Source organism: Rhinichthys klamathensis, unplaced genomic scaffold (genome assembly GCF_029890125.1).
Source record: "Rhinichthys klamathensis goyatoka isolate OS25496 unplaced genomic scaffold, OSU_Roscu_1.1 h1tg000119l_1, whole genome shotgun sequence".
NCBI classification, from domain to species: domain Eukaryota; kingdom Metazoa; phylum Chordata; class Actinopteri; order Cypriniformes; family Leuciscidae; genus Rhinichthys; species Rhinichthys klamathensis.
Window position 1 is genome coordinate 1687534 of NW_026606656.1, and position 27236 is coordinate 1714769.

General features: G+C 37.9%; 2 protein-coding genes and 1 long non-coding RNA gene across 4 annotated transcripts; 2 read left to right on the forward strand and 1 right to left on the reverse strand.

Moving 5' to 3' along the window:
- The first annotated feature begins 265 nt into the window (after positions 1-265).
- On the forward strand, positions 266-3015 carry LOC130088448 (caspase-6-like). Its single transcript, XM_056255199.1, has 8 exons — positions 266-422; positions 685-723; positions 1112-1151; positions 1255-1404; positions 1519-1595; positions 2061-2236; positions 2336-2483; positions 2610-3015. The coding sequence occupies exons 1-8, from the start codon at positions 392-394 to the stop codon at positions 2849-2851; spliced, it is 903 nt and encodes a 300-aa protein (XP_056111174.1). The 5' UTR covers positions 266-391; the 3' UTR covers positions 2852-3015.
- Positions 3016-7498: 4483 nt separating this feature from the next.
- nbr1b (NBR1 autophagy cargo receptor b) lies at positions 7499-21124 on the reverse strand. 2 transcript variants are annotated; one of them, XM_056255201.1, is made up of 21 exons: positions 20894-21124; positions 19859-19921; positions 19694-19712; positions 19568-19590; positions 17086-17274; positions 16650-16727; positions 15922-16118; positions 15602-15727; positions 15308-15511; positions 14544-14703; positions 14184-14453; positions 12996-13124; positions 12801-12876; positions 12427-12537; positions 12167-12322; positions 10628-10831; positions 10072-10492; positions 9170-9252; positions 8931-9000; positions 8710-8806; positions 7499-8291 (listed from the first exon to the last, which is right to left on the reverse strand). In XM_056255201.1, exons 1-21 carry the CDS (start codon positions 20993-20995, stop codon positions 8118-8120), a joined length of 2952 nt encoding a protein of 983 aa, XP_056111176.1. In that variant the 5' UTR covers positions 20996-21124; the 3' UTR covers positions 7499-8117. The 2 variants fall into 2 exon arrangements, with proteins under 2 accessions (XP_056111176.1, XP_056111175.1); XM_056255200.1 differs by having other exon boundaries at positions 17044-17274.
- Positions 21125-24438: 3314 nt separating this feature from the next.
- LOC130088391 (uncharacterized) lies at positions 24439-25848 on the forward strand. The gene is made up of 2 exons (XR_008807461.1): positions 24439-24589; positions 25305-25848. It is a non-coding gene; the product is annotated as an uncharacterized LOC130088391 (long non-coding RNA).
- The last annotated feature ends 1388 nt before the right edge of the window (positions 25849-27236 follow it).

The following is a 27236-nucleotide window of genomic DNA, read 5'->3' on the forward strand; positions in this document are numbered from 1 at the left end:
GTATTATTTTTACTAGTCTATACTTTATTATACGACTCTCTGAAATACTCTCTTGATGAACCTGTCAGTGTTGATAAATTCACTATACATCACTATTACATTACATTGCAAAGAAAGAAAGAAAGAAAGAAAAGCGGAAGTTGTAACCGAGTCCAACCAGTCCGACCAAAGGTTCGACCGCGACAGACCGCCTGTGATTGGTTAACATTTTAGCGACCTATGATTGGTTAACATTGTAGTCGCCTGTGATTGGTTAACATTTTAGTGCCCCAGTGATAGGTTAACTGTTGTGTTTGCTGACTGACTAGTCACTCAGGTCTGCTCTTGCTGTCGTTAGTTTGAAGTTAAAACTCTCCTCAATTTCACACAAATTCGCTCCGCAGAATCAACGATGGCAAGTCAAGTCAAGAGCGATGAATCCGGTAAGGTTTATCTGGATAAAAAAAATAACTTCAATATGTGTAACTTACACAGTGAATTTTGTTTATGAGAAGGTTCCATTTCCTTATTCCAACACCTGAAGTAGGTAGTATTGTCTAAACATGAAACACAAGATTTCACGATCATACACATAACATGTGATTTTCAACCGGACTACTATCGCTGAATAGCCACCCTGAATTCATACTTATACCGTTTAAGCCCCAGTGCTTACAAATGTTTCTTTGTTGTTGTTGTTGTTAGGAGCTGTGGAGAAGGACAGCGCTTCAGCAGGACTCACAGGTAGAACTGAATCTAGTTTATAACTCGTATATGATACGAGTAGCAGAATGTGCAAAAAAGAAAGAACTGGAAAGAATAAATATTGCATTTGCTTATGTTAACTCTGCTATGCTTGAAAACCTGTTTGTAGCCATTGAAATCTAGCCTGACCAGGTGCTTAATACACAATACAGGAGGCATGACCTCAGTGTATGTTCACTGAACTTTAGATCTTCATTCTACAATACAACCATTAGAAAGAATATAAACCTTTAGTCCAATATCTTTGTCTGTGTGGTTTAAATCTTCGTGGCATGAATAGCCTACATCCTCTGAAAATTTTCATATGCTTGCTTTGCAAACCAAATAAAATAAAAAAATTGATTTTGATTTTTGTCTTTTATTTCAGTCAGAGAGAACATAACAGAGCCTGATGCCTTTAATCAAAGGTAACACCTTAATAAAGATACTTTGTAACCATGTAGAAATTGTACAGTTGAAGCAACTCGTATTTATTTATTTTTGTCATTTTAAATGTATATCATTTGTCAGTGTATATAGTCTGGATCCTAACGAGGCGTATAAGATGAATCACAAGAAGCGAGGAATGGCTCTGATCTTTAACCAGGAACGTTTCTACTGGCAGCTCATGTTGCCTAACCGTTCTGGCACAGAAGCAGACAGGCAGAACCTTGTTAGAAGGTATTTGGCAAAACAAGATATGTTGATTGATGAAGAAAGTCATTTTCTTGTCTTGGATTAAAGTAACAGAACAATGATTAACATTCTTAGTCCATTTTCTTTCATATCTGTCAGATTTCAAGAGCTGGATTTTGAAGTGAAGGCTTATAATGATTATAAACGGGATGAAGTTTTAGACAAAATCAAAGAAGGTACCATAATATTTTCTCTTTCAAACATGTTTTGAGAAATGCGAGTCAAACTTAAATATTCCAGGTTCAATACAGAGGTTAATCAGCAGCATCTTTGGCATTCCGTTGATTACAGATGGTTGACAATTTTTACACTTTACTACTTAAATTCACTTTTTAAATATATATTTATAATTATTTTAAAATATTTATAATGAATTTTATTGTAGTAGTATAATCTAATTTAGTTACAAATGTGCAAAAATAAAACGATTTTTAAATATCAGTTCTCCATACCAGTAGTCAGACACACAAACATTTTTACTGACTAGTTGCTATAATCGCTCAACCTGATGTAAGTTCATCAAATTTCTTTTTATAACCCGGGCCGAGGGAAAGTCAAAAGGTTTTTCTGTGAAAATCGGCAGTATGTCACAGCATGCTCCGAATGGAGTTTAGGTTCTATTTATTTTCCTTTGATTTCAGCTGCTGCTGCTAACCATGTGGATGCAGACTGTTTCGTTTGCGTCTTTTTAAGTCATGGGGAAAACGGCCACATCTATGCTAATGATGGGAAGATTGAAGTTCAAGAAATCACTGATTTGTTCAAGGGGGATATGTGCCATAGCCTTGTAGGGAAACCCAAGATTTTCATCTTGCAGGTAATTTAGCCTTTATTCACAAAATGTATTTTGCAATGTATAAATACAGTAATAATGCAGTATTAATCCAGATCTAATGTAAACTTCTTTAAACACAAGGCTTGTCGTGGTGACAAGCATGATGATCCTGTGACACCAATGGATGTGGTGGACAGTCAAGCGGTCAATAGTGTGGTGGTAGATGCGGGGGTGCTCTACACCCTTCCAGCAGGAGCAGACTTCCTTATGTGCTACTCAGTGGCTGAGGGTCAGTGTGAAGATTTGCTAAATGTGTTCTTTTATGTACTTATGGCTTTGATGCAATTTACATCCTTGATTTCACAGCAGTGACACTTTAAACAGTCATTGACATTGTTTCCTTCTTCTTTTACAGGATATTACTCTCACCGTGAGACTGTAAATGGCTCGTGGTACATCCAGGATCTGTGTGAAATCCTGAGGCGTTATGGTTCCACACTGGAGTTCACTGAGATCCTGACGCTTGTCAACAGGAAAGTTTCCTTGCGCAGTGTTGAAAACTGCAAAGATCGCTTGGCTATAGGCAAAAAACAGGTGCCTTGTTTCGCGTCCATGCTCACTAAGAAGCTGTTTTTCAGGCCTAAGAAGGAGTATTAGTGTTTGGGGCTACTGCAGGTACAAAATCAGGGATTACATTATTTTAATTGGCTTTATTTTGTGCTCCTATATACATCATTTTCAAAATGGGAATTTAAGCAGGTTTGCATATTTTAGCCTTGATGTTTGACAGTTGGTCTTACAAAGTGGAAATAACAGCTTTTAGGTTTAGTTTTCTTGTAGCTTTTTTTGAATTGCCTGCAGGCTTTGGTAAGGCCATTCCCAGTTATTTGTGGTAAAAAAGCTCTGTGCTCTCGCAAAAATAATATATATTAGAGGAAACCTATGAAAAATTTAATGTTTTACACATATTTATATCAAACCTGTTCACTACATTTAATCATGATCTGTCATTAATAGAACATTCAACTACAACATGATAATCTCTTCCATCTGTTATTTTAGTCTGAAAGGGGAACAAAACAAGACACTCCAGTTATACAGCTAAAAAAAAACTTGAAAATCATCTTAGAACACATTCCTACTTACCAACCAGCTTTGCGATTAAAAAATACTTTAACAATTATGGGATAATGGATTTAAATGGGGGATTATGTTTTGTTGTTAACACTGTTGTCTTAAATGTTGAAAAGAGTGACTTTTAGAGGTCCGGCCACAAACATACACTACACTATTTTATGTGTCTGTCTTATAACATGTTGCCGTTTGGTGTTGAGTTTTGTCACATGTGGTACTTGTTTCGTAAAGAATTAAAGCAAAATATATAAGAGGAGCAATTCTAGTAGGATCCTCACACCGTTGCTGCTCCTGTCATGATGACATGAACTGAATATCTTTATTCATTCTTTGCTCAGTTCTGTAAACATGGGATGGAATTTATACTTTTAATGTCTGAACAAGCTTTTCATTGTGAATCATGTCCTCTTTGTAAAGACATTTCTTTGGTATGAGGTCTTCAATTTCCTAGTAATGTGACTGTTTTCTGAGCTGATGACACATTTGTGGGACATTGGGTGTTCTGCAACATAATGTATAATAATTGAGTATGTGAGCAATCTTAACTGCATATGATTCTTTTGCTAGATGTTCAGGTGCAGGTTTTCCCCAACTGTTGAATTGAACATTGTTTTAAGCATTTGCTTGAAACAGGGATTGGGACTTAGAATGTTTTCCAGTAATTAATGAATTATTTTTTTCAAGAAATGATTTAAGATCACAGGGGATACATAATGTGCTGTATATTCTAATAGGGGTTCAACTGTTAAAAAATGTAGGAACTCGAGTCTTACTAAATTTTTATTCTTTGCCAATTATCATTGTCTTGATAATGTTGTGGAATTTAAATAGATTTTTTTTACCGTATCTTTGTCCGCATGCACTTCTATTAAAATAAATGGGAATATAGAATTAAATGGGGATTATAGTTTATTTCTTTACTCTGTGATTCTTACATGCTTTGGCTGAAATGTTGAAAAGATTGACTTTTAGAGATCCTGCTACAAAGATACACTACACTTCTTTAATGTATCAAATATTTTGGTTACAGTCTTTTGGCCTGTTGCCTTATTGTCTTGAGTTTTGCTGCATGTGGCACTTGTTTCATAAATAATAAAAGTAATTATATTATGAGACTGTTGAAATCTTGATTCTGATTGGATGACGAGCGTTCTAAGGTGTGCAATTATTTTCAAGCACAGCTAAAGTGGTTTCATGTATGTCTTGACTGCATTACAGTTCCAAACCACTACGCCAAATGATTTCAGTTTTTTCAAAGCGCATGTTTACTTACAAAAATAATGGAAAAGTAGTGTAGAGGAATCAAAAAAGTGTTCTGTGTGAATAGCCCCTGGGTCTCTGTTATTAAAATGACATTTTGAAATTGGCAACAGTCTTGGGATGAGATGCATATGAATGTAGTACTACAAACAATAGTGTTTTAAGGTCAAAAATCTGACAAATGTCTTGAAATAAAACAATGTCTTGATGTTTGTTAAGCATAGTATAAGCATAATAATTGACTCCGGCTGTTACACCTCAGGTGTGCATCATTTTTAAAATGCGAATTTAAGCAGGTTTGCATATCTTAGCCTTGAGGTTTGACAGTTGGTCGTACAAAGTGCAAATAGTAGCTTTTAGTTTTAGTTTCATTTTTAACTTATTAGTACCAGAATCTATCAGTAGCAATGCAAAGCTTTTTTTGAATTGCCTGCAGGCTTTGGTGAGGCCATTCCCAGTTATTTGTGGTAAAAAAGCTGTGCTCTCGCAAAAATAATATAATTTAGAGGAGACCTATGAGAAATTAAATGTTGTATACACATATTTATATCAAACCTGTTCACTACATTCAAGCATGATCTGTCATTAAAATAACTAAAGCGTGATCTCTTCCATCTGTTATTTTAGTCTGAAAGGGGGAACAAAACAAGACACTGAAAAAAACCCATCTTAGAACACATTCCTAGTTACCAACCAGCTTTGCGATAAAAAATACTTAACAAAAATGGGATAATGGGTTTAAATGGGGGATTATGTTTTGTTGTTAACACTGTTGTCTTAAATGTCGAAAAGAGTGACTTTTAGAGGTCCAGCCACAAACATACACTACACTATTTTATGTGTCTGTCTTATATACGCAGGTGTAACCCTGGCATCCTGGCCAAATTTGCCCCTTGGCCTCTGTCCATCATGGCCTCCTAATCATCCCCATATATAATGTTTGGCTTCATCACTGTCTCCTCTCCACCAGTAAGCTGGTGTGTGGTGAGCGTTCTGGCGCAGTATGGCTGCCGTCGCATCCTCCAGGTGGATGCTGCACATTGGTGGTGGTTGAGGAGATTCCCCCTTCCATGTAAAGCGCTTTGAATACCCAGAAAAAGCGCTATATAAATGTAACAAATTATTATTATTATTATTATAACATGTTGCTGTTTGGTGGAGTTGTCACGTGGCATTTGTTTCATAAAGAATAAAAGCAATTTTATATAAATGGAGCAATTCTAGTAGGATCCTCACACCGTTGGTGCTCCTGTCATAATGACACGAACTGAATCTCTTTATACATTCATTGCTCAGTTCTGTAACATGGGATGGAATTTATACGGAACAAGCTTTTCATTGTGAATCATGTCCTCTTTGTAAAGACATGTGTTTGGTATGGTATGGTATTTTCCAAGTAATGTGACTTTTCTGAGCTGTTGGCACATGTATTATTGGCAACTAAAGTGTTCTGCAACATTTTTCTGCATCATAATTTCCACTATGTGAGCAATCTTAACGCGTATGGTTAATTTGCTCCAAATGTCTGCATTCATCTGCATTTAAGACCACATATGGCCAGCAAGTATCCATAGTGCAGTTTTCCCAAACTGTTGAATGTGTGTGTGTGTGTGTAATATATATATATATATATATATATATATATATATAAGACCAAGGGGGTGTATAATGTACTGCATATTCTTATCGGGGTTAAACTGACAAAAAGTATTTTTTGCTTAATCTTTTTTCATCCATTCCTATCAAAATAAAAAGATACACAGATTAACCTAAACATGAACTTTTTTTTTACTTAATTTTTGGCAATGGATGAAAAAAATAATAATAATCCACTCACTTTTTGTAAACTGCATTGGATTGCTAGAAAATCGCCCACAAAATGCAGATGATTTTAGTGTGGCGTGCTTAACTTTCAGCACACAAAACAAAACCTGTGACATTTTACCTTCGGCACTTTTTTTATGTCTAACTTACCACCCTGGTAAGAAAAAGACACATGTCAGTGTCTATATTTACATTAGGTGTAGTGTGTTTAATATAGTTTTACCCAGATAAAACAAGTTATACCATGGGATGTGTGGTGGACTGTTATGGAAGACAGTGAGCAAAAGTAAGACTTATTAGGATATTTATTACAGACAGATGTGTACATTAGATGCAGAGACACTATGATTACTCCATTCAGGCATCAAACACAGAGTGAAGCGCATCTGTCTCCACAGATTATGCTTAACAATGACATGATCCAAACAATTTCACCCAGAACCTCCACTGATCGCTGCAAGCACCAAGACCAACTACAGCTTTCCTAAAGAATGTGTTAAAACATAAATAAACCCAAGCTCTAGAAAAACAAGTAGGTGCTTGTTCAGTTAAATTATGGATGTACCACTTGTGAGAGCAAATCAGGAGATGCTCAATGATTTATAGGGAATGCTTTCCACTCTCTTGACAGTAGGTAGCTTCAAAATCTCCCATTGAAGAAAAGTGCCGAGATACATTCTTCATCACTAAATACAAGAGCTATTTAATTATCAAAATATATAATTTGTATGATTCGATTTTTGGATTTTTTGGAATGAACAGTAAGCAGTTTTTTGTCTCACACTATATGGGTCTCAACATTTAAAATTGGAGTTAAATATGTCATGATTGCCTTTGCAGTCTTTAACCATTTAAAGCATAAATTAAAACACTCTACACTGCCCATTTCAATCCATTTAACTATTCAAATGCATTGCTACTTCAAGCCATGACGTTTATCAGATATTTAAATGGCAATGCATTCACAAAGTGCAGTATGTGCCCTATTTTGTGGACCTTTTAGAAATGAATCAATGGTCTTCAAAATAATAATAATAATTTCCACATGTATTACAAGCAATAACAGCTTAAAATTACTGAGAGAAAAAAAGACACACATTCACACACTAAACTTAACCTTGACTTCTCCAGTAAGGAATAAATTGTCATCTTGTGTCTATGCTAAGATGATTAATTACTTTAAACTCTGAAGAAGCCTCAAAGTTTCTCTATTTGGTCTTGGCTGATGATTAAGACAGTCCACACAAAGCCAGATCTATTGCACTTTTCCAAAAACCTGGGAACACAAAACTCTTTAAATATGGAAAATATCCCATCAGAAATGTTCATTTTTACCTATTAGAATAATTTGTGGTTAAATACACTGTTCTTTCAAATCAAGATTTCAATAAAAGCATGACATATTTCTTGGATAGTTTTGGAATAATAATTACCTATTAGTGTTCATTAGCTACCCATGACCATCTCTGTGAAAACATTAATGCCCACTAACAACAAACTTTAAACACAGTTATTATGGTGATGAACTGCTTCTCTAATGATTATCCATTACACTTAGGAGCAGACAGATTCACACACACTATCTTTACAACCCAAATGGAACGTAAGAGTCTGTATCATGGAATGAGCTGCTGATTGCACAGAGAAAGAGAAACCAAAAAAAAAGAAAACCGATATAAGAGAAACAAAATAGTTGACCAGCATCTTAATAGCGTGTCGTGTACCAGTCATTGTCGGTCATCTGCACCAGTTCGTTTACCACATCCAGCAGGTTTCGGTTGTGTTTCTGCAGCAGACGTTGATTTAGTGCTCGGTCACCAAAGCCCATCTCTACCAGCACAGCCATCATGGCGTCATGAGAAGCTGCATCTTCTGGCAGCTACACAGACAAAAAAAAAAAAAGGTTTTACTAGTGTGACACATGACTTGTGTCCCAAATGTGAGTCTGACTTTGGATTATCACTGATAAATGGTATTTTTAAATTCTCACTTTTATGTGAAATAAAATGTGCTGCTTCATTAATTTAGTTTATCATAGTTTGATCAAAATCAGTCCTGCAGAACATGATTATTCATAAACTTTATCTTTAGATGAAGTAAAACTAAAACAATTTTAAATATGAAAGTAATGAAATATACAAAATTGAAATTGAAATATACAATAGTAATATTTCTATTTCCTTTTAATAGAGGACGGAAGAGATTTTTCAGCATCTTGCACCATTGCCACTGTTATCATAATAATGCTGTGTGACGATAAAAGAAGTTCAACTTGTTGAAAGGCCCCTCAAACTCACCTTCTCAGACCCAGCCTGACCAGTGAAAAGAGCTTTATAGGCAGATGCTGCCACGGACAGGGCACCCTTCACCAATCCACCAGTGATGCTATTGGCCCTGAGGAAAGACATGAATGAGAGAGTGAGAATGCAAGTGATAGAAAGAAAAGCATTCAATGCAATGATTGACCTGGGTGCAGTTCCGTGGTCTTGTGAGCGAATAGTTTTGTTGTGCAACTCACCTGAGCTCTTCTGTTTCAGACTTGGCAGATGCTAATGAGTTCTCAGGGTCAGGTTGATTAGGCTCAGAATCTACACACACACACACACACACACACACACACACACACACACACACATATATATATATATATATATATATATATATATATAAATATGCACATATATAATCATAGAAAAATGCACTAATTCATGGCCTGTGGTGGATTATTACTTTAATATCCCAAGATGTTTCACTCACCTGTCTCCTTATCTCCTGGCTCCGTAGTATCACTCCCCTCCTGCTCCTCTGCTCCATTATCTGTCTGCACTTGTGTCTCTGTGCTGAAGTCATTTCAAAATAATAAAGCAAAATTTTACACATCAATAACATTAAGCTATGAACTATCAAATGTGGTGTAAGAAATCTAGACAGAAATAAATAAGAAGGAATTTGTGCATATAGAGTTCAAGGGCAGGATATTGTGAGGGAACAAGCAACATCTGTGTGCTTCAAATGGAAACAAAAACTTGATCACATATACAATGTCACAAATTTAATAGAAGAAATAGTGCAGAATCTTAATAGTGTTCATTTCACGTCATAACGTTTCTTTGTTGAAAATCCCCCAAAAAATGTATTTCAAGGTTTAATTAGTGAAGCACAGAAATTGATGTTTTATAGAAACACCAAAACCGAAATTAAAGTTTACATCTTGCCGAAAAACAGAACTGAAAATTAAGTTTGATCGATTAAATTTCTGTAATTAAACACTTTTTCATAGTGTCGTTCTAGGTTAAATTAAACCAGTCATAGTAAAGTTCTTCGGAATGAGCTGCCCTCTATGTTTCAGCCGAACAAATTGTACATATTGCTACGTTAACATGCTTTTTGGTCACAGTGATGTGTGTCCACACTGCTTGTGTATACCCGTTGTAGCTTATTCACGTTGTGAGCACAAAATAGAAGCTGACATGGTCAAAATGCATCATCGGAGAAGTGCTAATTGAACATCAGTGTTTCGGGAAATGTTTACAACCCTTCAGACCTATTTATCAATTTAATGCTGTTTCGGTCAAATATTTTCCGTTGCCAAATTTCGGTGCATCACTAGTTTAGTTTAAATGACCTCTGACTGCACACATGCCCCTGTGTAAACTCACCAGGATTTGACAAAGGGCCGGGGTGCCACTACAATCACAGGGGTGAGCGGCACAGCGTCCAGAGTCTGGGAGGCACAGAGCATGTCATTAGCATCCACGCTAACAGCAGCAGCAACGGCGCTCTGAAGCTCTGCGGTCTCCACTGATTCTAGTTTGTCTCCCTCTGCAGGCTCTTCTCCAGGCTGCGACAGGGCTGAGCTGTACATGGACTCTCCTAGTGGACGGGTGGTGTCAAAGCAATCAGGGAGGATGATGATGTAGTCTTCTGAAGATGCAGAGGAAGTTCTGCTGCGAGTTTCCTTAGCTGCTTCTGTCGCTTTAACTTGCTCTTTCTTATCCACTTCCTCCTCTCCCTCCTCTACCAGATCTCCACCTGCAGGTTCCACCAGGATCTGCTCGATGTCAGACTCGTGACCCTCATCTGAACATAAGAAAAATCACTTTAATGACTAGACAATTTACTGTGATTGGTAAGAAGTTGACTACTTGAATCATCTGATGATTACAAATACAACTATAAAGTGGTGGGAAATAAGTATTCTCAATGCCCTGTTACCTGTGCTAATGAGATCTGTTGGAAGCGTCAGCAGGGGAGCAGCCGTCCCAGCGGTCTCTGTCTGTGGTGAAGCAGAGCTGGAGACTCGTGACGTCTCTACTTTCAGTGGGGCTGGAGCAGACATTAACAGGTTTCCTGTTTCTGGAACTTTTTCTGATTTCCTCTCACAAAGTGACATTGAACCTTGGGGGGCTGGGCGCACCACTTAAAATGGCAAAAATTAAATGTAAATAAATCATTAAAAATGTAAAGGTAAATAATCTTATAACTTTCACAAAAACTGCAAACGTCTTATGCTCACTAAAGCTTCATATATTTGATCAAAAATACAGTAAAAACAGTAATATTGAGAAATATTATTACTATTTAAAAATAACTGTTTTCTATATTAAAGGGTTAGTTCACCCAAATTAAGAAAATGATGTCATTAATGACCCTCATGTCGTTCCAAGCCCGTAAGACCTCCGTTCATCTTCGGAACACAGTTTAAGATATTTTAGATTTAGTCCGAGAGCTTTCTGTCCCTCCATTGAAAATGTATGTACGGTATACTGTCCTTGTCCAGAAAGGAAATAAAGACATCATCAAAGTAGTCCATGTGACATCAGTGGGTTAGTTAGAACGTTTTGAAGCATCGAAAATACATTTTGGTCCAAAAATAACAAAAACTACGACTTTATTCAGCATTGTATTGTCTTCCGGTTCTGTTGTCGAGCCGCGTTCAGTGACGCTGCTGACGTAAGACGCTGCTGACGTGTCTCTGGTGCGCCCGAGCTTCGTTTCCAGTCTGAGGGAGATGAACGCTGTAAACAAAACAATCTTCGCAAACATGTCTAAGGATTTTGACACAGAGGAAGACTTGCATTTTTTTGCCCAGCCATATTTATTTGAGCCCGAATACACGGAAGCACCAGAGACACGTCAGCAGCGACCAAAATGTATTTTCGATGCTTCAAAACATTCTAACTAACCCACTGATGTCACATGGACTACTTTGATGATGTCTTTATTTCCTTTCTGGACAGGGACAGTATACCGTACATACATTTTCAATGGAGGGACAGAAAGCTCTCGGACTAAATCTAAAATATCTTAAACTGTGTTCCGAAGATGAACGGAGGTCTTACGGGCTTGGAACGACATGAGGGTGAGTCATTAATGACATAATTTTCATTTTTGGGTGAACTAACCCTTTAATATATCTTAAAATGTTATTTATTCCTTTGATGGCAAAGCTACATTTTCAGCATCATCACTCCAGTCTTAAGTGTCGCATGATCCTTAAGAAATAATTTTAATATGCTGATTTGGTATAATAGATGTAAATGTAAAATAAAATGCCTACTAGACATATTAAAAGTACTTTATGCCAGGTCAACGCTAAAATAAAAAAGTAACAATTAATATTTTCTACATTATTGGTTGTACAGAGTAAGAAGTAAATGTGATGTAATCACAGTTTGACTTCAAGTGAGCCAGGCAGAAACTGACTGGTTTGCACCTATTATGAAAAGTACTGTAAATATTCCCACCACAAACCTTTAGCTGGGAATCTCCCACACAGGGTCCCATGCTCTGCCACTTCAAGGGTGAGAGAGCGAATAACAGATGGACTGACAAACTGAGGCCCAGTGATGCTCTCCTGTCCTTTCTCTTGTGCTGGGACTCCCTCTAACTCTGTCCCCTGAGCCACATCTGTGAATAAGACATCAGAGACAGTACAGAAATATAAACAGCTACGTAATCATTGACAGTAATATACAGACAAAAGTGAAGAAATGTTCTGCTGTAAACTTTACCCAGGATGCTGCTGACTCCTTGGGCTTCTGTTTCTTCTTGGATCAGCCCCAATGTTGGTTTCTCCTGAAGAGGTCCATCATGGGGCAAAGGCGATATGCAAGGAGTAATGTCTTTATACATTTACAGACAAAAAGAGAGAGAGAGAGAGAGAGAGAGAGAGAGAGAGAGAGAGAGAGAGAGAGAGAGAGAGAGAGAGAGAGAGAGAGAGAGAGAGAGAGAGAGAGAGAGAGAGAGAGAGAGAGAGAGAGAGAGAGAGAGAGAGAGAGAAAAAAGAAAAGTTTTTATCTAATCTTTACTGTTCAACATAAATAAGCATTACCATTAAAAGCAATCCAAGGAACACATTAGATACTTATTCCAGTTTTAAAGTGACCTGCAGGAGTGTTGTTGGGCACGCTCTCCAGCTCCTGCACAATGTTGATGTCCAGCAGTTCAAAAGACAGTAAGTCCTAAGTAAAAGGCAAGAAAGTATGTGAAATTGGCAATGGAGTCAAAAGTTTCTTCATGAAACATAATGAGAAACACAACAAATGTGATGGAATTACTGAATCATGCCGATTGCGCATACCTGAGCTGTGAGTAAATCCACAGATGGAATGTAGAATTCCTGATCACAGTCCTGGTTCACGGACAAAACTAATTGATCCCTTGAAGCCCGGCATTTCTCCTCCCTCTCAAGAGTGCGGGAAGACTTCTCCTGAAAGGACCAAAGCGGGTGAAAATGGCTAGTTCTAGTTTCAGTTTTTTAGTTGTTATTTTAGTTTTAGTAATTTAATCATTTCGGGGCTGCCAAAGGTTTCAAGTTGTATGTAGTGGTAGAACATATCATGTATCAAAAACAAACTAAAATTCATTTTTGCCCGTTTTATATTTTAGTTAGTTTTGGAGTCAAGAAAATACATTTTAGAGCAGTTTTTGTGTTTCTTCTGTTTAGTTTGTTTTTAATTTCAGTTAACAAAAATGTTTTCATTTAGTTTTTGCAAACAATAATAACACTGATATGAGCAATTTACATATTCCTTGGTACATTAGAATAGCTGTACATTAGGCTTGCTACGATAGTCGGTGGATGGTGTTACCGGTGTTCAGAGGCAACACCGGTTACATCACTTGCCCACCGCGGCACCACCCCCTCTGTCGATTTGTTTGTTTTTTGTAATAAAATCATTTAGTTCAGTTAGAGAACAGACACTACAGTTAAAAACTGAACGTTTCTGCTTAATAATTGTGAGCTGAACGAGAGTTGCAGCACAGATCAGCAGCAGGAGTCAGATTTCATTTATCACGAGAGCGAGGTGCTGACTGACAAGATGATGGAGCAATATTTGGTGTCAAAGCAAAATGTAAAAGCGCCTATTTAAGCAAATTTGTCATTGTACTGGTTTGTTGTTGTGTTTTTCATTAAGAATAATAGGCTAATGAACTCACCATTCAGGCAATCCGCCCCCCAATTGGCGCTAATTTGAAAAAGAAACTAAAATGCGCACGCCCACACGTCCCCACGGGCGCGGAGCGAGCATAATAGAGCAAGCGTTTTCAGTTCATTACTATGAAAAAACGCTCGCTCTGCTCCACACCATTATAAATGCCCAAGCGGACATTCGCATTTTACTTTAGCCTTCAAATTAGCGATTTGACAATACTGGTATTGTCACACATCAATTAACTGGTGGGAAAATATCCTCACCGTCACATCCCTACTGCACATATAAAGATTTCTGGGGTGGCTGGGGGTGTCTTCGAACCATTGTCTTACCTGAGGGGTGACACAGGGAGACACCAGCAGCCCGTCAGCACAGATGGCTGTAGGTGCATGTGGATCCACAACGATGCTGCACCAAACACGCGGCCCAAACTGCTCTCCTCTGTGTGCCAGGCGCCAATGGGACGTGTAGGTGCCCTCCAATGTCGGAGCACAAAGAGCCACGCTGACCACACCCACCTGACCTGGCTGTAGAGTGGGCACTGCGACCTCCCGCCATCTTTCGCCTGAGCCCACTGCCAGGTTTCCCCACATGAACTTCAACTGAGGTCAAAATGGGACACAATATATGTTTATTTATTTTTTATATGTGTTTAGGAATTTGTGTGTGTCTGTTGAGGAGTCAGAATGTACCTTGGTCTCAGAGTCCCAGCACACTCTGCCACTGTTCTTCATTTTCCAGTATTTAATGAACTTGGTCCCAGGACGCAGACGTGATCCATCAGGCAGGTTTTCATCCAGGAGCAGAGCTGTCATAGCTGGCACAGCCAGCGGGCATGGACGTTTAGGACGACTGCAACCAAGACTGTATAAATTAAATGCCATCTTATCATCACTAACTGCATTTTAAACTGATCTGATCAGTTCAGCCAATTAATATGGTGTGATGTTATTCCTTTGTGGGACTGACATAGTGGAACAGACACTTCAAAAAACCATTTATTTTATGTAAATACCTTTACTGTCCCTTTTGATCAATTTAATGTATTCTTGCTAAATAAAAATACTATTTTCTTTCCAAAGAAGTCCAAACGAATAAAATAAAAATAGTTTTTAATTTTTATATTATCTATTAAATGTAGTTAATTATTAATAATAAAAAAATATTTAAAAAAACTTTCTGATATCAGTACAATAGATTCTATTATTCTCAAACATCAAAACATCATGTTATGCAGTTGATATTTTAACATAAAACTAAAAATGGTAAACGCTGCCAAAACAGCATCAGTTCTCACATTTGGGACAAAACATCATGGCAGAAATTATTCTTCCAAAAAATTTATAAAAAGAGTTTAGTTTCTGTTCCACAGAAAAAAATAACAGCATAGGATTTCTTGGTGAACTATTCCTTCAATATGCTCTTCCTCAGGTGGTAATGGGGTGCAAGCTCTTACTCTGGGCTGTTTGCCTGTGTGGCACGTGGCTGCAGCAGGACGGGTGAAGAGCTCCCTTCTCCAGCAGTGCTCCACTGCAGCCCTCTCCTCTCCATCCTCAGCTGCTTCCTGATCTCCTTCACCTCCGCCTTGAGCTGACGCTTCTCCGCTTTGAGACGCTGCTTCTCGGCCTTGCGAAAGCTCCGGTCACCCCTTCTGTAGAACCTTAAGAGAGAGAGAGCAACATATGTTCAACTTAGCCTATTCTGAACTTTAACAGCAAGACATCCCAAACAGCAGAGGACAAAGGCCCACCTGCTGTGGTCTGGCGCTGGGGAGCCGTGCTCAGGAATAGACAGGGGAGTTCTGGCTCTCACAAGGTTGTGGCTTGGATCATGTGAGAAGCTACAAGGCTCACACAGAGTGCAGGAGGTACACACACTGTGCAGAAAGAAACCAAACACAATGAAACATACAAGGGGAAACAAAAAAATGAAAGGTACCCATTAAAGTTAACCAGGCATCCAGTTATAAATAATATCTCTCATACAAGCATGATATGTGTGTTTGCCTTTGAAATGCACCACAGGAGCAAATATTTATCCAGACATCCACCTCACAGAGATCTCTCTAACCTGCATTGGTATCCGCCGCCTGCGGTCTGGCCCCGGCAGCTGCTGCAGGCTGGAGCTGAACTTGGGGCCCCAGGCAGAGTGGATGAGGTGACCTCAGGAACCTGAGCTTCTGGTCCCACTGGCTTATGGATGCAGCATTGTCCAGAGAACTCCCTACAAATCTTCTCTACTGCCTCCCTAACCACCTGGTCCTTAAACTGTGGCAGTTATTGTATTTTTGTTGAAAGAAAAATAGAGACAAATGTTTCCTTAGCAATATTAGGGTTTGCTTCCAGTGCAAAAACGATCAGTATGAAACTTAAATACTATGGGACACAGGACAACATTTGTCAGTTCTTAAAGTTACAATGAAACATAGCAATCTTTTCTTCTGTATTGCGACGTACATCTGAGTGAAACGGATTATCGAAAAATAAAAAAAGTATGGTGGGGACTTGGTTCTGTCTATTGGCTGTTGATTGGATGGAGGCAGATCTAAATATGAGTCTGCAGTTGATTGTAAGAAAAGGGGTAGCATTTATGTGGACAAAATGACTGGAGAAGTCCAGCATACGTCACTAGACAGAAGTATGACTTTCAACAGAAGATGAAGAGTGAAGAGTTATGTCAATTTCATTCAAAATTGAAAAAATTATAGAAGCATTGATTGATGAATAATTAACAATAACACCAATAGACAACAGTTGAATATTCATTTCATGCCTACTTTAAAGTCTTGTTTCTCATACCTTTTCCATGTATGAAGTGAACCAAGCTGGAGGTGTCTTATCCTCTGCTTTCCCACCTTTGAGTTCATTTACAATTACCTTTAAAACAACCGCAGGATATTGAAATAGAATATGTGGCATACAAGTAATTAACTTACAATAGTAGAAATTGTGGTGATCATCAATCTGGACACCGTTAACAGATGCATATCACATTCATGTAAACCACAAAAAAAATCAATACAATAGAATTCAGTTACATTATTTGGTTTTAGCATCAGAACATGATTTTTTTTATAATATAGATTATTTATAATATTATTACGCACCATTCTTAAACTGCAGTGTAGAATTTGATACAACAACAGTGGCTTTGTCTGTGATTGTGCAAAACCATTGGGTTATAAAATCTTACCAATCCTTCCTCTGGGACTGCTGCCTGAATTTTGCGACTCACCACTTGTGCCAAAGTAGGGCAGTGCTGAGGAGGCCTGAATCCCTTCTTGGGTTCTCCAACAGTACCAGGTTTCACCTGGCCCAAGCCCACCCCTGACCCTGGTGGGGGGCCCGGCCCTGGAACTGTGGCTCTACTGCCCCTTGTCTCATACACATTCATTTGTAATCTGTTCCCCTGTCGTGCTGCACTCTACAATTGCAAACAACAACAACAACAACAACACAGTGTAACAATGTGGTGCATTTCCCTTTGGACATTTGTTGACTGCAAAACAATGAGTTTAATACACTCTACAATAACACTCTAAACACCCTATCAAACTAAACTCAAAATTTGATGTCAGTTTAATGTTGTACTGGACATCTTATTTATTTTAGTGTATTTAAAGCTGCAGTCCGTAACTTTTTTGGGTTAAAAATGATCCAAAATAAATTTTTGAGCAAGTACATAACCAGCCAGTGTTCAAAACTATCTGCTTGCCGTAGCTCGATTCGAAACGGTAAGCTTGTAATAATGTTTTTAATTCCAGTGGTACTGGTGGATTTCCGTGGGAGATTCGAGCATGTCTTTGCGTCATTACGTCACATCTGTACACATAAAGAAGGAGTCTCGGCTAGTAGGTAGTAGTAGTATATTGCGTGTGAGGATGTTGGAGGTGGAGATTTATAGCCTTTTCTCACAGCACTTGATATAATTAAACATCAATTTGATGGCGGATCCAGCAAGGTTCAAATGACAATCAGTGACAACTGGAGATTCACCCGCTGTAAAATGCAAAAGACTTTGGACTTCGGAGTGGCTACAGAAAAAAAAAAGAGACTGCAACCGGGCTCATGCGAAAACTAGGATAATATCTGAAGGGAATTAAATGTAGTCTCGCAATGCTGATGTTGTTAACATTAACAATTTGAGAACAAAGTATAATTTGCACGGTTTGACTTGATTTGATAAGCGATCGTTAGATTTAATCAGCGCGATTTGCTGCAATGCTTTTTTCCCCTTAGTTGGTCAGAACAAAAGTGGATCTTACTTACTTACTAAGTTAAAGGGATACTCTACCTGGTTTTTCATATTAAACTATGTTATTCCCTTAACTAAGACGAGTTGATACATACCTCTCTCGTCTCAGTGCGTGCACTACATCGCTGTCTTGTGGCGAAACTTTGTTAGATCTTATCTCAGCCCTGTTCATACATGCCAAGAAGAGAAGCGACCAAACACCTCCACGTTTTCCCTATTTAAATACAGTTACACGAGTAGTGTAACTCGTCCTAGGACGGTGACACAAAATAAAACGTTGCGCTTTTCTAAGCGTGTAAAATGGATAACTATATTGTATGGCAGAATACCATAGCAAGTGCTTGGGAGCACTTCGACTCGGCGCAGTAATATCATCTCTCGTGAAAAATCCGCTCCCGTTGAAATGAGAGGGAGGAGGAGAGGGAGCGGGGGGAGAGGATTTTTCACGAGAGATGATATTACTGCGCCGAGTCGAAGTGCTCCCAAGCACTTGCTATGGTATTCTGCCATACAATATAGTTATCCATTTTACACGCTTAGAAAAGCGCAACGTTTTATTTTGTGTCACCGTTCTTGGTCGAGTTACACTACTCTAGTAACTATATTTAAATAGGGAAAACGTGGAGGTGTTTGGTCGCTTCTCTTCTTGGCACGTATTGAATGAACAGGGCTGAGATAAGATCTAACAAAGTTTCGCCCCAAGACAGCGATTTAGTGCACGCACTGAGACGAGAGAGGTATGCATCAACTCGTCTTAGTTAAGGGAATAACATAGTTTAATATGAAAAACCAGTAGAGTATCCATTTAACCCACATAAAGTTGATAATTACGCGAATAACTGCAATTGCAGATTTCGAACAGAGATGGCGACAAAGAGGAAAAACTACGGACTGCAACTTTAAGCATTTTAATAGGCTTTATGCCGAGCGTCACGAGACCAAGCCGGAAAACAGATCACATCGCTTCCGATTCAGGTCTTTTGTGTGTGCTTCATGAATTTTTTTGCGGTTTTACTCAAGATAACTTAAAAGGAGCAAGCAAAAATGAGCATAACCAATGTCCCTCGCATGTACAGATTGATATTTAAAAGTTTTTTAATTTTTCTTCTTCACACTAACGTTTAGATATTTAAATAGCATAAAATACCAATAACAAAGTGAACTTAGTAGGTTAGCTGATTACCTTAAAAATCCATAGATATCGTAGTTAGTTCTTACAGCCGTTAACACTTTCTCTGACAAGCGGATGCAATGAGACCCGTTTTCCGGTTTGGTCACGTGACGCTCGGCATAAAGCCTATTAGGTTTGTTTTCATATATCAAAATTTAAATCATTTTAAATCTTATTGGGGTCCCTCTGGAAATTTGCAGAGGGCCCTGGTCAAGGACCGCTGCTCTAAATAGGTTATGTGCACACAACCACACACAAAAAACATTGATTGAAGAATCATCATTTATTTACCTTCAGGGCTTCTTCATATTCCACTGAAAAGAGAAAAATAGTTCCAGTCAGTGTCTGTGTATGTACCTCTTCTCTGTAATTTAAATATAATGTATAATTATACACAGATTAAGACCATTTACTTACATTGGCTGTTGATTGATACCTGAAATAAACAGTCACATACACAATTATGATAGAAATATTAACTAATCATATTATCAATTCATTAAGATGTTTTCTTTGACAAAAGTAAAGTTATTAACATTGACATGCATACAATATCCCAAATATGTACTTCTTCACTCTCACCTCTTCATTTTCCTCATCAAAATAAGTCAGTTGTAAATTACACAGGCCAAATGACCTCTTCACCTGAAAAGGGAAAGATATCAAGTCAACACAAGACCAGCTGTGTAATTGCAAATAAAGTATAGGTCGTGTTTGATTAGATTTATATGCTATAGGATTCTGACTGGCCAATCATGACCTTCTGCAGGCAAATATTTTTGAACAACGACCGTTACCCACGACAAGGCTATATAACCGAACTCTCATCCGGAAACCCTGGCTTTTTTTTACACAGCAAGCTAGTTTTCCTGTCTCTTCGCGATCTCCACACAAGTAGGGTAATTATTTTATTTCAACTCAAATCAGTATTTAATAATACTAATGTACTTAGTAACCTTGCAAGAAGGGGCAACGTACAGTCGTATTGAAAACCCCTTCAGGGTGATATGCCCCGAATGCCCTGTCTGTCGAGGCGAAGGGCTGACTGTCTACATCACTCGAAACTGACAGGGTTAACTTACACAGTGCTTTCAAATAGACAAGCAAATAAAATTAGCTTGAAACAGACAGCAGTCGATATCTGTTTCAAAACCTACTGAGCAACATAACTGGACAGCATTCTGGTTATCTACGCGGCTATCATGCTGTCTAGTGAGGGAGCTTAGTAGGTTTTGAGACAGTCAGTGAGTCAACAACATTACCCAAGAGATTAGTGATGGGATATACTGACGTGACATGTGTTACATTCCCTCACAGTGTGGCAAACCCCTTTGTAATTATGGTCTAATTGATGGAAGATCTGCGCACGTCAGATAAAATGTATTATATTACAAATAAATATGGCTGCTGTTGAATTCGTGGGCTTTCGGCAAAATGGTCGCTTGGCCCATTCTTCCAAATAATTAAGCGCTAATCGAAGCAGCAAACGGAGTAACGAATGTCACGACAGATGTCAACTAATCGCATGAGCCAGGCATCGGATGACGTCGGGGTGAAAGGCTTTGCGGCATCAAGGTGAGTGATCAGACTGACATCACATCATCATCCTCTGCTTACCATGGCCTCCATAGACTCCCAACTCTTCGTCTCTGAGCCAGACAGCAAGAAACTCTTCGCATTCCCTCGGAAATTCACCTTCAGATTGATATAGAAGTCCATGGCGCAAGTACTATTTAAGGCGTTGCATAGGTGAAATCAGAAAAGCTTTGATGAGTGACTGTGCCCTGGCTTCTAGATTTCTCTGATCAAAATGGTCCTTTCTGTTTACATCAGCGACGTAAACACGCCCACTGCATCAGCTGACAGGAAAATCAAAGCTGACGTCATTCAAAGCAAAACAATAGGCTTGTTTGAGATGCGCCTTGCCTCGCCTGAAATGTAGTCGAGAGTAGGCGGCTGCAGTGAGAGGAGGAGTGAAAAAAGCGCAGGCTAGCCGGACAGATCGCTCTTTTCGCAGTGGATCTGACACCTGTGAGATCAAAGGCGGATATCGCGGGATTCACGGGATTCACACTCGTGCACTGTGTTGCTAATAAACTGGATGTAATTTAAAGGGTTAGTTCGCCCATTTAAGACATGAAGTTGTATGCAATCCTTACCAGCACTATAGTGCATACACACTGACCCACTCTGTTGTCACCTCCCTGGTCAGAGTTCTGGCCGCTGGAAGTTTTTCAATAAGGTACTCCCGGTTATTTTCCGGGGCCACAAAACTGTGCGTTTTTACGTGAAAAAATGATTTGCGTTTCAAAGCTTGATTAATTTACCACACAAAAAACACGCCGGTCAAAATTCATACCTCAGTTTGAATCTGCACTATTTTCTATCCATTTCTATCAATCCGCGCTGCTGCTGTCAACGTCAACAGTGCGCACGTTCCGATCTGCTGTAGTGTTTACACAATCGATTGACAACGACGTAAAAAGTATTAAATTAACAATTTAAAGTGCGAACTTGTAAATTCCCAGGCTGTGAACACAAGGATGTGTCGGGATCAAAGTTCAGATTCCACCGTTTTCCTGTTTCGAATATAACTAGAGACAGCTTACCGAGCATAATCTCCATCTGCTGTTAGTCGATCTCACCAGCAGGGGGTGCAAGCGCTTGTTGTTGGCTGGTTGCCATCGGCTACTCTGCGGGAGCTAAAATATCCAGAATAAAGGATTTTCGTGTGCGTAGTGCTCACTTCAGCGAAGACGATTACATCCCCAACCGGGAGGAAAAGGAAAATTAAAGAGTTTTGCTGTACCAGTAACACGGTAAGCTCTATTTACTAACTTTATTATCCCATGTCTAAACTGTACGGTAAACAAGCTGATGTTTAGACTCCATTATAAAACACGTGAAAAGATGTCTAATATAAAAACAGTATATAGGGATATTGGTACAATTTGCTGAGAAAACTATTTGATTGAACACACACACAATTGAGGTTTTGTGTTGCAATCAATAACATTGTCGTTGTGGTAAAATTACTTTAATCATCTGATCCGTCTGACATTGTGCTAAAATTGGTTTCATCATCAGAAGTTTCCAAGTTTCGCAGTCAGACATGTTGTCAGCGAGTCGCACTATCAACAGCTGATCGGAACGTGCGCACTGTTGACGTTGACAGCCGCGCGGATTGATAGAAATGGATAGAAAATAGTGCAGATTAAAACTGAGGTATGAATTTTGACCGGCGTGTTTTTTGTGTGGTAAATTAATCAAGCTTTGAAACGCAAATCATTTTTTCACGTAAAAACGCACAGTTTTGTGGCCCCGGAAAATAACCGGGAGTACTTTATTGAAAAACTTCCAGCGGCCAGAACTCTGACCAGGGAGGTGACAACAGAGTGGGTCAGTGTGTATGCACTATAGTGCTGGTAAGGATTGCATACAACTTCATGTCTTAAATGGGCGAACTAACCCTTTAAGTTTTGTTCAAGGGCGTAGGTTTAGGGGGGGACGCTAGGTACTAGTCCCAATCAATATTTTGAGATGACAAATTTGTCCCCACCAATATTTAGCAAGCTCCTTTGAACTGCTATTTTGATATTTGCGCTGCATTTGGATCTTTGCGCTGCTATTTGGATCGATTCAAACGGCCAGGACGACGACAGTACAAGATACGCCGTAATTTGATTGGCGGCGGGGTATCTGACAGGCAGGCTACACGCGCGGGCCGGGACTACTTTTTGTGCTTGCACTCACTGGCAGCGAGCGAGCGGGTGGTGTGTGTGTGTGCGCGCGTGACGACGCCGACGGTAAGCTTCTGCAATCTTTCAAGGTTAGGAGCTTTAATTAGGGGTGTGCAGCACGGATAGACTCATAGAAGTCGCGCTATCATGATAGAATGCTACGTTAGCAAGTCACTGAATGTTAATTAGCCTATCTTAACTTAGAATCTTGCCGTCATAAACAGTGGATCATCTGAGACATTTTTCGTTTCTACATTCTGTTTATGTAATGTATTTGTGAGTGTAGCTTACTTGCTTAGACACATGTGCTGGAAAAACATGTTGGCAATGTTAAAAAGGCAAAAGTTAACACTGTTGGTTATTCAAATATAATAAATCATTATTTGATTGATAATATCCAAAATAACAATATTATCTGGTAGGAGGGTTAAACTTGCTAGCCATATAGACTACAAAATTAATTAACCATTTTGTATGCAGGAAAGACAGCATCAAACCACAACAGATTTACATTTATTCATTTAGCAGACACTTTTTATCCAACGACTTACAATTGAGAACAATAGAAATGACAAAGGAAATCACCATTAAAGCACTGTTACTTATCTTACAACAAAATAATTCCCGGCTGGGGGGGGATTGGGGGCGGGGGTTGTCCCCACCAAAGCTGAGACCAAACCTACGCCCATGGTTTTGTTGCTTGAATATGAAAATAAATATAATGAACAAGACACCCAAAGTACTTATTTAATTCCATTTAAAATAGGCCTACATGTTTATGAATACTTTTACCTTTAATACAGATATGTGTTTTTATTTTTAATTTAATTTTTTTTTTTACATCACATAGATCCCACTGTCAGAGAGTTTGGGGATATCCACACATAATTTATAGACATAAAACATGATATCAGAGTTTCAAAAATCAAACATTTTAAAAGAGAACAATACATCACAGTTGTTTAAACCAATGAGCATTAAGCTGTGCCGTCAGCAAGTCGTTTCCCATCATGCTTTTGATCAGCGCAGTCGGTGGAGAGCAACTGCGCCCGACTGCAGAATCCGACAGGTGCGCCTTGCGGTCGCGAGAGTTTTTTGACACACGTCAGCATGACATCAGAGCAAGGCCGGCGGACCGCACTCGGACACATTTCTAACCGGCATGCATCTCGCGCTGATCACCGGTGATCGGTTCTGCGCAGATTTTGCTCATCTCAAACAAGCCTAATGTAATGGGCAGGACGTTTAATGTGCAGTTCAAAGGGTATATAATATATATATATATATATATATATATATATATATATATATATATATATATATATATATATATATTAATGTCTTCGCATATTGTTATTGTAAGTAATTTGATCCGTAAATAATAAGACATAGGGAAATTGGCTAGTGTGTGGCAGAGCCGTTGAAAAACAAAGTTGCGACACTCCCATAGACCGCCATAGGAACTTTGGAATGCGGAAGTAACGCGTGTCGTGGAGCGGCCAATAGTTCCAAACACTGATAGTTCCAGCATTGAACCCCATTCATTTTCAGTGCTTCTGAAGTACGCTCGCTGGTAAGTTCATGAAATTACTGTATTTTTTATATTTGGACGCATTAGCCGTGCTCTCATGAGTCTAGTCAGTAGTTGTAATTTATGTAGCCAACTTTAGTTAATGTTTATTGGAAGATAATAGATAATTGCAGCTAGCTTACGTGACCAACACTTCACTAACGTTAGGTACCAGTCAGAGAGGTCTGTTAAATGTGATGTTAACCCTATTTACATACACGGGGTGGTCAGAATATTAGAAATACTTCTGGATATAAAGCAAATAAGTACAGCAGCACTCCCACAAATAATACCTCAATGCTAAAACGTGAAAATGAATTTCCACCTCGATGACAGTATAAAAAAATCCTGAACATCATAGAAAAGCAGAATGTATGGCTGAGCTTTATATGGTATCATAATGCAATAAAAATATAAAATTATCTTTTCCCTAATTTGCATAATTTGTCAGATGAGCAAAATAATCATCCATCTTCTTCCATAATGGTGTTGTGTAAGAATAGCAATTTGAATAACAATAGTGGTTTGTATATAGATATAGATATTTTTGTCAAAATAACAGAAATCATGACAAATTTCCAAGTAGGTATTGACCTAACAGTAGGTGTGTACTCTCAACCTCATGAAAATGTTTAGGAAACATAGGCTTTAAATGTGTATTTAATCTGTCCTTCAATGTATTAACTTTAACACCGTTTCCTTTCTTTACCACTACCAGTTCTCTCCAACAGCAACAGGCTTTTCTTCAAGACCCGGTCTCCTCTGGGGCCTTTGACACACTCAGACAGAAGATTCAAGGAAAACTTACCTACCCTCTCCTTAGATATAATATATAATTAAATGTTTTGTTGAATGCAATTGGTTGCCTTGTATATTTTTTACTGTTGACCAAACTTCTTTCTCGACTTAAACTGAGCAGCTTTAATTGATATTTGCTTGTTGTGCAGGTTTATGTGAATGTATTTTAACATAACATAAGGATGTTATTAATTATGACCATAGAAGCATGAGAAAAATATATACAGTAAATACTGGAAATGTATTATACCTTATGGGAGCAGTCCCCCTTCCCTCCAAAATTCAAAACACAAAAAAATAAATTTAATTCAAATGGCTTTATTGACATAAAAGTTTCAAGAACAATGTGTATATACACTACCAGTCAAAAGTTTTGGATCGGTAAGATTTTTAATGTTTTTAAAAGAAGTCTCTTCTGCTCACCAAAGTTGCATTTATTTGATTAAAAATACAAGAAAAAAACAGTAATATTGTGAAATATTATTGCAATTTAAAACAACTGTTTCTATGTGAGTATGTATATACATGTGTGTGTATATATATATATATATATATATATATATATATAATTTTTTTATTATTATTAGTTAAGTGCAATTTATTCATGTGATCAAAGCTGAATTTTCAGCATCATTACTCCAGTCTTCAGTGTCACATGATCATTCAGTGAAATCAGTATAATATGATGATCTGATGCTCAAGAAACATTTCTCATTATTATCCATGTTGAAAAAAGTTATTTACATTTTTATTTCAGGATTATATAATGCATAGAAAGTTCAAAAGAACAGCATTTATCTGAAATAGAAAGCTTTTGTAACATTAAACACTACCGTTCAAAATTTTGGGGTGAGTAGGAATTTCTATTTTATTTTTTGGGGGGAAATAAATAAAATAAATCAATACTTTTATTCAGGATGAATAAGGGATGAATTAAATTGATCAAAAGTTAAAGTAAAGACATTTATAATGTTACAAAAGATCCTATTTCCAAATAAACACTTCTTTTGAACTTTCTATTCATCAAAAAATCCTGAAATAAATTGTACGCAACTGTTTTCAGCATTGATAATAATAATGAATGTTTTTGAGCATCAAATCCACATATTAGAATGATTTCTGAATGATCATGTGACACTGAAGACTGGAGTTATGATGATGAAAATTCAGCTTTGATCACAAGAATAAATTAGATTTTAAAATATATTAAAATAGAAAATAGTTTTATTTTAATTTTAAATTGTCTTTCTTTTTTAATGTGTATTTTTAATCAAATAAATGCAGCTTTGGTAAGCAGAAGAGATGACTTATTTTAAAAACATAAAAAATCTTAGCCTACTGATTCAAAACATTGGTTGGTAGTGGATGCATACACACACACAATATATATATATATATATGTGTGTGTGTGTGTATGTAGCTATACATATACATGTGCGTGTAACTGGAGAGATGGTTACTGAGTTAAATAACTATAAATACGATCAAACATTAACGTTATAGGATTAATTTTAGTATGGCTAATGTACCCCTACGCAACATGACATCATGACATCATGACAATAACGTTAATGTTATGAATTATTCCAGTCAGTATCAGTAACCATATCTCCAGTTTCATTTCAACTGACCACACTGTTAACGTTAATGCCGTCTCTCCATCATATTTACATAAATTTGCTGCAAATGGTCGTTGCTGTGCTGTAAATGTATTCTACCCCTTACGAAAATTAACCATGGTTTTTATGTAGTAACCATGGTTTTTTTGTAGTAACCATGGTTTAACTATGGTTTTTGTAGTAAAACCATAGTAACTACAAAATGAACCATAGTTTAACTATGGTTTTTGCAG

Bases quoted from the DNA above. Each gene is read 5' to 3' on its own strand.
- LOC130088448 (XM_056255199.1), top strand. From the start codon at position 392: ATGGCAAGTCAAGTCAAGAGCGATGAATCCG. The intron at 423-684 runs GTAAGGTTTATC...TGTTGTTGTTAG, and splicing joins AGTCAAGAGCGATGAATCCG to GAGCTGTGGAGAAGGACAGC. The intron at 1,152-1,254 runs GTAACACCTTAA...ATCATTTGTCAG, and splicing joins CCTGATGCCTTTAATCAAAG to TGTATATAGTCTGGATCCTA.
- nbr1b (XM_056255200.1), bottom strand. From the start codon at position 20,995: ATGGACTTCTATATCAATCTGAAGGTGAATTTCCGAGGGAATGCGAAG. The intron at 17,275-19,567 runs GTAAATAAATGA...TTGCAATTGTAG, and splicing joins AATATGAAGAAGCCCTGAAG to AGTGCAGCACGACAGGGGAA. The intron at 14,704-15,307 runs GTAAGAGCTTGC...TCTTGGTTGCAG, and splicing joins ACACAGGCAAACAGCCCAGA to TCGTCCTAAACGTCCATGCC.